The 11,723-nt window shown below is 36.0% G+C and overlaps 1 protein-coding gene across 3 annotated transcripts in view; it reads left to right on the forward strand.

The window, feature by feature from the left end:
• The window catches only part of mcc (MCC regulator of WNT signaling pathway), an 81,853-nt gene extending 73,850 nt beyond the window's left edge, over window positions 1–8,003 (forward strand). Inside the window, exons 15-17 of one of the 3 annotated variants that reach the window (XR_007970443.1) lie at window positions 424–817; window positions 940–1,467; window positions 4,381–4,400. Coding sequence is in view for 1 of the 3 variants with exons in the window: in XM_052125481.1 (XP_051981441.1) it covers window positions 424–515; window positions 1,345–1,467; window positions 4,381–4,561 (396 nt within the window). In the remaining 2 variants the exon portion in view is untranslated. Of the gene's footprint in view, window positions 1–423; window positions 818–939; window positions 1,468–4,380 lie in introns of all 3 variants that reach the window. The other 2 variants (XR_007970444.1, XM_052125481.1) reach the window with 2 other exon arrangements.
• The last annotated feature ends 3,720 nt before the right edge of the window (window positions 8,004–11,723 follow it).

Genomic DNA, 11,723 nt, shown 5'->3' on the forward strand with positions numbered 1-11,723 from the left:
GTGGATCATTCATTCCTGTAGTGATGAGCACAAGTTCTCCTGTCACATTTGTGTTTGAAGATGACAGTGATGTCACTGTAGCAGATAAACAGACTTTAAATATGTCATATTTCGTGCCGTCTGTAAAGCGATCATCATTCTACACTTCTATTGTGTTTTATTTTTCCCATAAGTCCATTTCTAACGCTAGTAAAGATTACTGTTAAACGGGCTGTTTTTGATACTGTACCTTTAAGACTTCTATATGTTCATGTGTGCTCTGTTATGATTGGCTAACCACATCAAATGTGAAGTGACTTCAAGTTGCAGAATACTGAATAGCTGCTGATATGGAAATGTGGGCGGTGATATGTTAATGAGCTCATAGTTGTGATGAATATTCTATAATATGTTGTTTGATTGTGTTGATCTGTCTGTCTGCAGGACTGCAGCGAGTCTCCGGCGATCTGTCTGTCTGATCTGAGGAGTTTGAGTGACAGCGACCTCGCGGCTGAGCTCAGCAGCGCCCTCAGGAGGTGACGCACGAGATGAGAGATGTTCTTTATGTGCCATTACAATGTTAAAGGAATATTCCAGCTTCAGTTTAAGTGAAGCTCAATTGTGGCATGATGTTGATCAGCACAAAATATATATTTGTATTTTTTTAAAGCAAACATCGAGGTTCCAGTGAGGCACTTGGTTATTATGTGTATGTGTGTATATGGAGTGGTGGTGTAGTGGTCTAACCACATAACTGGTAATCTGGTAATCAGGAGGTTGCTGGTTCGATCCCCACAGTCACCACCATTGTGTCCTTGAGTAAGGCACTTAACTCCAGGTTGCTCCGGGGGATTGTCCCTGTAATAAGTGCACTGTATAATACATTGGTACTCAGAAGGTTGCTGGTTCGATCCCCACAGCCACCACCATTGTGTCCTTGAGTAAGACACTTAACTCCAGGTTGCTCCGGGGGGATTGTCCCTGTAATAAGTGCTCTGTATAATACATTGGTACTCAGAAGGTTGCTGGTTTGATCCCCACAGTCACCACCATTGTGTCCTTGAGTAAGACACTTAACTCCAGGTTGCTCCGGGGGGATTGTCCCTGTAATAAGTGCTCTGTATAATACATTGGTACTCAGAAGGTTGCTGGTTTGATCCCCACAGTCACCACCATTGTGTCCTTGAGTAAGACACTTAACTCCAGGTTGCTCCGGGGGGATTGTCCCTGTAATAAGTGCTCTGTAAGTCGCTTTGGATAAAAGCATCTGCCTAATGCATAAATGTAAATATGTGTGTGTGTGTATATATATATATATATATGTGTGTGTGTGTGTATATTAATGTGTGTGTATCTGTGTTATAGAGAGAAGAAGTTGAAAGGTCGTGTTCAGGAACTGGTCGCTGCGTTAGAAAGACTCACTAAGAGCAGTGAGGTCAGACATCAGCAGTCGGCAGAATTCGTCAATGACCTCAAACGAGCAAACAGGTACAACACACACACACACACACTCACACACACACTCTCCGACTTCAAACTCTCACACACACACACTCCGCACACACACACACTGTTCACACTGAAAACTGCGCCATCAACATTGTGTGCAAGAGCATTTTCAAAACATCAAATGTTTGCGACTTGTAAAAACACTGTTACAGTAATGTAATAAATAAAGTGTGTTTGGCTCAATAAACTGCAGGAAGGATTGTGTGATCAAGTCTGAGCTCTGCTGGTGAAAGAGCCCTGATGACTAGGGATGGGAAGATTAACCGATATGTATCGATCACGCGGTCATCGTGCGTGCACGATGCAAGTGCATCGGTAGAGCAGCAGAGGATGAATTAAATTTTGGAAGCAAATCGAGATGCATCGGTTTTTCTGAGATACAGCTTATCCTTTTAATACAGAATGTATTTCTTTATTTATTAACAAGTGTTGTCAACTTGTTTTTGGCACATAATTTAATCGACCTACATAAAGTAGGCCTCAGCAACGGACTTGCGGATGTGTAGTGTACACTACAACTCAATGTATCAGCTGCGCGGATGAAGCCAGTGATGCGCCCAAAGGTAGTTGTCGGGAAGCGCGAGGAGTAAGCAAAACAAACATGTCGGATGCCGAGAAAATTTATCCTCCACTGAGTTTTAAATCTAAAGTTTGGAAACACTATGGATTTTACAAGAAAGATGGACGACTTGACAAGACAGATGCAATTTGTAAATTGTGCCGCGCATCTGTAAAATACACGGGCAGTACAACTAATCTGATATCTCACTTGAAGCGCGCCACGGTGTTGTTGTGGAGGAAGCATCTGCCAGTGCCCCTGCCTCCTCTGCCTCCTGCTCTGATTCACCTGTAGCTACCAGCTCCAAAAGTGGTAAGAAAAGTATTGAAGGTTTTTTCCATGCCCCGCTTGCTAACAATTCCACGAGTTTTCAGCACGGCTGGAGATATAGTTACAGCTCAGCATAGCTTGCTTCACCCTGATCATGTTGATCAGTTGATATTTCTGAAGAAAAACCTTTAACTGAAGGTGACTGACCAATGTGCACTATTCTAAAAGCCTTTTTTTTTTATTTTGAATTTTATTTAATTTTATTTTATTAGCCTGTTGTTTACAGTGACAGTGATGTTTCAAAGTAAAAGCAGCATAACGCTGCTAGTTCACAACGTTAACTTTTGAATATTCAGTGGCAAAACATCTCTTTGTAAAACTTATTTTCATAGTTGAAAACTGAAATCACAATTCTTGTTGTGCAAGCCTTCTTTCTGTTGAAAGAGTGCAAATATTTTTTTTTAGTATATATTGCACTTATACCTTCTGTTTATCTTGGAAATACTTAAATAATATGTGCCATGTGTTCTAAAATGGCCCTCTACTGTAAACCGACACTCAGGCTCTGAGAGAAAAGCCAGTTTGTAAAAAGTCTTGGTTTTACTTGGTTAATAAATAATCAAACTCATTCAGTGGCACCGCATCCTCTTTCACATCACCACATAAACTTGATCTAATTAGCTAGTGATGAAGTATCGCATCGTATCGTGATATGACTGTGAATCGTATCGTATTGCATTGCAAAATGCCACACATGTATCGTTAATATATCGGATCGGATACTTTGTATCGAGATGCATATTGGATCGGCATTATACCTTAGATGCCCAACCCTACTGATGACACTTTAATCCAGAACTGATCGCAAATCAATCATTTTATTTGTAGGATCAATATGTAGGTGTGTGTGTGTGTGTGTGTGTGTGTGTGTGTATGTAAATATATATATTTGGGATTTGGGTTGTAGCATAAATTGAGAAAGAGGGCAAAATAATTCATGCATAAGTGGATAAAAGTTATTGATTTTTGTGACTTTCTGTGATATTTGAGGTTTTACCCTGGGTTTGATATCTGAAAATTGGGGCAAAAAAGTGTTGAGAATAACTTATGCAAATTAACCGTTTTTTTAACCCTATGTTTTAAACTTTAGATATTAAAGGAATATTCCGGTTTCAATACAAGTTCAATCGACAGCATTTGAGGCATAACGTTGATAAAAACATGTCCACCACTGCGAGAACACAAACCAGGGAACAGAACTTAATAAACACGTCTGACGAGTTTGCAGTCAGAGAATTGATGCATTTCTATGCCCAGCCTTATTTATTTGAAACATACATAGAGGCTGAAGGCAAACGACACCTGATAACAGGTATATTTTCTACGTTAATCAGAGTTTTTGTCCTAACCAGACATGACGAGCGACGGTACACTCTGTCGATCACTTGGTTTCTATTTCAACATCGCGCCAGGTAACTCTGCCCGCTATGAGCTGGCACCGGTCCACAAACGTTCTCATAACGGTATATTGAAGCCAGCATCTCACTAGCAGGGTAAAAATTACTTGATTTTGGCCAAGAATGTTTTCTCTTCAGTCAAAGGTCTGCCATAAATGCTCAGGAGAGTTGACGGATATTCCCGCCTCTCTCTCCGTTTGATGTGTTTCATTTCAATAAATAAGGCTAGGCATAGAAATGCATCAGTTCTCCGACTTCAAACTCTTCAGCCATGTTTAGTAAGTTCTGTTCCCTGGTTTGTGTTCTCGCAGTGGTGGGCCTGTTTTTAGATAAACAAAACGAGATTTCACTTGAACGCCCCTCTCGTGACAGACACCCCTCTCGTGCACTCTCACAAACAAGCAATGGAGATCAACGGTCAGTCAATATTACATTTCAGTATCGTATGCTTCCATATCAATCATGAGTCTCATGAATAATTAATTAGACTTCTGAATGATACTTTTGTGTTCTCTTGAAGAGGTGCTCACCATAAACTGCCATTGTATGAAATCACAATTAGTAAGCGAGTCGTATTAATGTGAAGTGTCACTCGTGTGTTTACAGTAATCTGGTGGCGGCGTACGAGAAAGCGAAGAAGAAGCATCAGAACAAACTGAAGAAGCTGGAGTCTCAGATGATGGCGATGGTGGAGCGACACGAGACACAGGTGCGAATGCTCAAACAACGCATCGCTTTACTGGAGGAGGAAACGGCACGACCGTACACCAATGAGACGTCACTATGACACACAGCTCTGGTCTTTAAACACTTTAAGCCTTTACTCTTCACTGCAGCACTCAGGGGCGTCGATTCCGGGGCGGATGGGGGGGTAACCCCCTCAATTGCCATTACGACCCCCCCCGATGTTAAAGCCAAATCTACGACCATGGCAGCATTCATCACTCACAAAATACTTCAGCGGACTACACGCGTCACCCAAAGACGATTGGCTGAGATTTGGAGAGCTCAGCCAGAGGGAGGCCTCCAAAATTTCAGTAACAGCGGCAATTTTTGAGAGCACATACACGTGACTGATGCATGATGGATCTGACAGCTGTCAATCATGTGTCAGAGTATGAATTCCAGAGGAAGCGTTTATAGAGCGTGTTTTTGACAGGTTTGTGGGATTCACTGATTTAACAGGTTTAATTTATTTACATTTATTTTATATAAGCGATGTTTAGCACTCAAAACATATTCAAGACTATTTTTTAAGATTTATGCACTTTTAATTTCAACAAAATTCCATGAAATTGAGTCACGTTTAACCAAATTAAATTTATTGTCTATCTTTATTCAAAATTACTCCATTCGATTAATAAATTTGATGGAATTTTATGCAATTGTAAATTATTTTTTCGAGTCGGTTTATTTACATGAATCACGACCAATCTGTGAACACTTACGTTGAAGTCATTAAAACTAATTTTTTAACCACTCCACAGATTTCAAATTAGCAAACTATAGTTTTGGCGAGTCGTTTAGGACGTCTACTGTGTGCATGACATGAGTCGGTTTACAGACCGATTGTGTCACTTTTAATTGACTATATCATAATTCCAGTGGATCAGAAGTTTACATGCACTAAGTTAACTGTGCCTTTAAACAGCTTGGAAAATTCCAGAAAATTATGTCAAGCCTTTAGATAATTAGCCAGTTAGCTTCTGATAGGCGGTGTACTGAATTGGAGGTGTACCTATGGATGTATTTTAAGGTCTACCTTCAAACTCGGTGTCTCTTTGATTGCCATCATGGCAAAATCAAAAGCAATCAGCCAAGACCTCAGAAAAATAACTGTGGACCTCCACAAGTCTGGTTCATCCTTGGGAGCAATTTCCAAACACCTGAAGGTGGCACGTTCATCTGTACAAACAATAGTACACAAGTATAAACACCATGTGACCACACAGTCATCACACCGCTCAGGAAGGAGACGCATTCTGTCTCCTAGAGATGAACTTAGTTTGTGTGAAAAGTGCAAATCAATCCCAGAACAACAGCAAAGGAGCTTGTGCAGATGCTGGAGGAAACAGGTGGACGAGTATCTAGATCCACAGCAAAACCAGTCCTATATGGACATCACCTGAAAGGCTCAGCAAGGAAGAAGCCGCTGCTCCAAAACCACCATAAAAAAGCCAGACTACAGTTTGCAAGTGCACATGGGGACAAAGATCTGACTGGAGAAATGTCCTCTGGTCTGATGAAACACATATTGACCTGTTTGGACATAATGACCACCGGTATGTTTGGAGGGAAAAGGGTGAAGAACAGCATCCCAACTGTGAAGCTTGGGGGTGGCAGCATCATGTTGTGGGGGTGCTGCAGGAGGGACTGGTGCACTTCACTAAATAGATGACATCATCATGATTATGTGGATATATTGAAGCAACATCTCAAGACATCAGACAGGAAGTTAAAGCTCGGTCACAAATGGGTCTTCCAAATGGACAATGACCCCAAGCACACCTCCAGAATTTAAGGACAACAAAGTCAAGGTAGTGGCATCACAAATTCCTGACCTCAATCCCATAGTAAATTTGTGGGCAGAACTGAACAAGGAGGCCTCCAAACCTGACTCAGTTACTCCAGTTCTGTCTGGAAGAATGGGACAAAATTCCAGCAACATAGTGTGAGAAGCTTGTGGACGGAAACCCAAAACAGTCAAGACAAAAACAGTCATTTTTGGACACCTAGTGGCCATTGTAGATACTCACTATTCACCGTCCGCAATGATCACTTCAATCCTTCAGTGAAAGTGTCCAATAACAGGGCGGTTTAGCCAGTCAGCTGGTCATGTGATCTCAACATGGTGGCCTCCACGAGGAGACCCTCTCCGTGTTTTATAAGGGTGCTGATGTGAAGGGAGTCTTCATTACATGATTTTTGACATGCTACAAAATTACAATGAATTTCGCAAGGCGTACATCTTTTTAAAATAGGAAAAAAATGACAGAGTGCCCCTTTAAGAGACACTTTCTCATCAATAAACATTATGCATTTGAGTTCAAAATGTTACATCAAATTACATCAAGCATCAAAAGTAACTTTGGTGATTAAACAAAGCGAGTGATCTTCATGTAGCCTTTGTGTGTGTTTGTTTGTTTGCATGCAGCCATTACCAGATGAATGTAACATCAATATCAGCAAGTCACGTGTCATTTAATGCAACAAAAATAAACATTAAACATACACTCATATTTTAATAATAAAACAACAGCTTCCTCCTGGATTACAAAAAAAGCACTTTTCACCACATTGCCTTCGTACCGACTTTTATTTTACATGCAAAATATCGAAGAAACCTCAATGATGCAAACCGCTGTTTACACCCTTCGCTAAGCCCCGCCTTGAAATACTTACCGACCAATCCTAGCTCACCAGACACTTTTGCTCTTTTCTGATTGGCAGTCGCCAGTTTTTAATCATGTCACTATTTACTTCATTTTTCACATTAGTAATTGTGGAGTTTAGCAAAGGAACGATTGGTTTAGTGCTTTTCCCCGCATTTGTATATGTTGTTATTAATCACTTATGAGACGGATTATGGTGCTTGACGTCTTCAGGGAACTCAAGACAATAGAAACATCTTTCACTCCCTCATTAGGGCCGTTTTGGATCATTTATTAGTGAATAAAAGAAATGATTTAGGGGTTTGTGAATTGTACTTAATTTGCACAGATCTGTTTTTATTAATACTAGAATGTATTTGTTTATATAATAAAGAACTAAACAAAACATGTTTGTTCATTGCAATGTCACTGTCAGCATGAAACGTCTGCAACTTTCTGAGTGAAACCGAATATTCAGCCCAAAACAAGACGTAGTGGAATTTTCTGCATGGTTATGAAAATTGTGCATTTAATGAAACGAGACGAAAATGTATTTTCCTTTGGAAGAGTGGACATTACGTTTTAGCTTCGCTATAGGTTATGGATAACTGATCTGAGATCAGGACACTTTAGGATGTCATTAATTATTACCAAACGAAAAAGCATTAAATTAAAAAATGTTCTTACCAAACGAAAAAGCATTAAATTAAAAAATGTTCTTACCAAACGAAAAAGCATTAAATTAAAAAATGTTCTTACCAAATGAAAAAGCATTCAATTAAAAAAAGAAATTACCAAACGAAAAAAAGCATTAAATAAAAAAAGAAATGACCAAACAAAAAAGCATTATATAAAAAATAATTACCAAACGAAAAAAGCATTAAATAAAAAAAAGAAATTACCAAACAAAAAATCATTAAATTAAAATTTTTTATTACCAAACGAAAAAGCATTAAATTAAAAAAATAATTACCAAACGAAAAAAGCATTAAATTAAAAAAAATTATTACCAAACAAAAAAGCATTAAATTAAAAAAAGAAATTACCAAACGAAAAAAGCATTAAATAAAAAAAGAAATGACCAAACGAAAAAAGCATTAAATAAAAAAAAAGAAATTACCAAACAAAAAAGCATTAAATTAAATTTTTTTATTACCAAACGAAAAAAGCATTAAATTAAAAAAAATTATTACCAAACGAAAAAAGCATTAAATTAAAAAAATAATTACCAAACGAAAAAGCATTAAATTAAAAAAAGAAATTACCAAACAAAAAAGCTTTAAATTAAAAAAAGAAATTACCAAACGAAAAAAGCATTAAATTAAAAAAAATTATTACCAAACAAAAAAGCATTAAATTAAAAAAAGAAATTACCAAACAAAAAAGCTTTAAATTAAAAAAATAATTACCAAACGAAAAAAGCATTAAATTAAAAAAAATAATAACCAAACGAAAAAAAGCATTACATTAAAAAAAGAAATTACCAAACAAAAAAGCATTAAATAAAAAAATGTTATTACAAAACAAAAAAGCATTAAATTAAAAAATGTTATTACCAAACAAAAAAAGCATTATATATATATATATAAAAATGACCAAACAAAAAAGGCATTAAATAAAAACATACTATTTATTTATTTTCACCGTTATTTTTTATTTCCACCTTGCGTTTCAGGGCTTCTGTAATATTGGCACTTAAAAAAGGGAAATTGTCAAACTTTTTTCCCTGGGTCTCATGAACTTATGGTAAGATGACATCATAATAGCTTTAATATCAAATAATGAGATATTTATACTATCAGAGCAGGCTGCATATAAGCAAATACACAGAAATATTTTAAATATACTTTAAATATATCTTATCATAAGTATCTAAGAATTTACAAAGCTCTGTGATTTTATTGTATTTATAGCGGCATGAATGTAAATGTGATTAGGAGAGATTAACCTCAAAAGTCTGTTATATCAGTGTAGTATAAAAAGTGTGTAACTTGTTTTTTTTTTTTTTACATTACACTGTTTTTAGTCTAAAGGCATACTATAAAAAATTTTGCATATTTAAATTTTTTTTTTTTTTTTGATGTATCATATTTGATGCATTATTCTCCTGAGGCCCAGCAATAAAACATTTTATTGGACAGTTGTTGTTTTTCTACAGTGGTAAAATCGTTATTTTATGCACCAAACATTATTTTGTACGGAAGCCCTGAAACGCAAGGTGGGGAAAATAAATAACGGCGAAAAAAAAAAAGGTCTCAGTTCCTTCCTGAGCAAGTCTTAAATTTTTTTCTCTCTTCCTACATTTTTTTTCTCTTTCAGGGATTGAAAGAGACTTTTGAAGTAAATACGTTTTTAAATATAATTATATCACATTAATACATTTTCTGCCCAGTTTCTCAAAATGAAATGTTTAAGGTGAAATAATTATGTTTATGTATTGTATTGAGGTCATTTCTTGTGTGAATGAATCAAGTTATGTAAAATAAAGAATAATTAAATAAATAATGAATGTGTTATTCAACTATATAGCAGCAGAGAAAGCATTAAATTACATGTTTACTGATAGTGGCACCTGGTGGCCAAGGTTGGTACCGCATGCATTTAAAAAAAAATTTTTAATGTTTTTTTGGAAGAGAAAAATTTTGGAACAGAGAAAAAAAAAATGATGAGAGGAAAAAAAACATTTGGAAAAGATCAAATAAAATTTGGAAGAGAGAATAAAATTTAAGACTTTAAATCTCTGCGTCTGAGACCGTCAATATGCGCATCTTATCACGTGACTTGAGCGCGTTACCATGGAGACACGTCGCGCTATTTTCCGCGGCATACACGCACAACTCGCCACACTGAGAGTGAGAACCACATTATAGCGACAACGAGGAGGTTACCCCATATGACTCTACCCTCCCTAGCAACCAGGACAGTTTGGTTGCTAAGGAGACCTGACTGGAGTCACTCAGCATGCCCTGAATTCAAACTCGCGACTCCAGATGTGATAGTCAGCATCAATACTCGCTGAGATACCCAGAACCTTTTTTTTTTTTTGGTGAAATGTACATATATAGGCTGATTTATTCATTTAATTATTTGGGATTTTAAAATGGAAAGTGAAAATGTGTTGATTGTATAGCATAGATTTAACCAACTGAAATCAAGAATCAACATAAAAACGATCCAAATTATTTGTTTACTTTGTTTTCAAAGGTGCTGCTGGAAGTCCTCCGAACGTTCCCCCGACATCTAAAGGCTCAGTCGTTCAGGGGACGTTTTGTGCACCTTTTCTTGTTAGCCGAGCGCTTAGTCCCGCCCCAATGTCACCAATGGCGTGAGTTGGGGGCGGGACTATTTCTTTGTTTGACCAATGGCAGACGGGAGGGTGTGTTCGGAAAGCAACGTTTATTTTTGCATTTCTGTTTGGCGGTGCAGAAATTACACACTTCAGCTTTAAGATAAAATAGTTTATGATGAATATAGAAAGCGCTTACGTAAAATTGTAGTTATTTATAATTTGTTTTCTTCAGGGTATTTAGTCAGTTTTAGCGTGTTCCGGATCGCCGTGTCGACCGCGTTGTCTTTGTGAGTTTACTCTTCATGCCCACTACAACTTCTTCTTAGTAATACAATTTTAGTAGTCAGGTTTGAAATGTTTTTGGCGTGTTTAGGTGCACAAACGGTGCCAAAAGTGTAAGTGTGAAAAACAGGAAGTCAGAAAAACATTTACTTTGTGTTAATATGCAAGTACAGATTCACAACACTGGAATTACACGACACGTATGCATTAAAGTATTGCTAATAATTTCTTTCCTAAGCTTGCAACTTGATTCACACCTTATAAATATTTAGGCACTATTTTACCTTCATAAACATCAAATCAATTCTTGTGATATGTATATACTTGGTCTAGAACAGAAAAATAAATATATCCGATGTTAAGAAATATATTATACTTTTTAAATATTTTTTTATATTTATTTATTATTATTTTTTTAAATACTTAATTATATTAATTTTTTTTATTATTTTTAAATATTTAATTATATTTAATTATATATTTTTTTAAATATTTAATTATATTTATTTTTTAAATATTAAATTATATATATTTTTTTTATATTTAATTATATATTTTTTTAAATATTTTTTAAATATTTAATTACATTTATTTTTTATAATTTTTTTAATATTTAATTATATATTTTTTTTAATATATTTTTTACATTTTTAATTATATTTAATTGCTTTTTATTATTTTTTTAAATATTTAATTATATTTAATTGCTTTAAGCAAACATTGGACAGGGTTAAACGGGAATTTTATAAATTAATAAAAACAGTGCAACGTTGTCACCCATTTTCCGTTCAATTTATTTTGCAAGTATAACAATTATTTATTGTGTGGAAAACTGTGAATTATTGCCAAAACAGTTCCTGTATATTTACAGTGAGTTTGGGTTAAACAGGACTTGTATGAAATACTGTAGAAATTTGCAACGTTTTCCTGATGTGATATACCTGATGAGGAGCTACATTATTCTGAAGACATGCGGAGTGTCGCATTCCCCGAGATAAAGCCAAGGC

The sequence above is a fragment of the Xyrauchen texanus genome, chromosome 4 (assembly GCF_025860055.1).
Source record: "Xyrauchen texanus isolate HMW12.3.18 chromosome 4, RBS_HiC_50CHRs, whole genome shotgun sequence".
Classification (NCBI taxonomy): Eukaryota; Metazoa; Chordata; class Actinopteri; order Cypriniformes; family Catostomidae; genus Xyrauchen; species Xyrauchen texanus.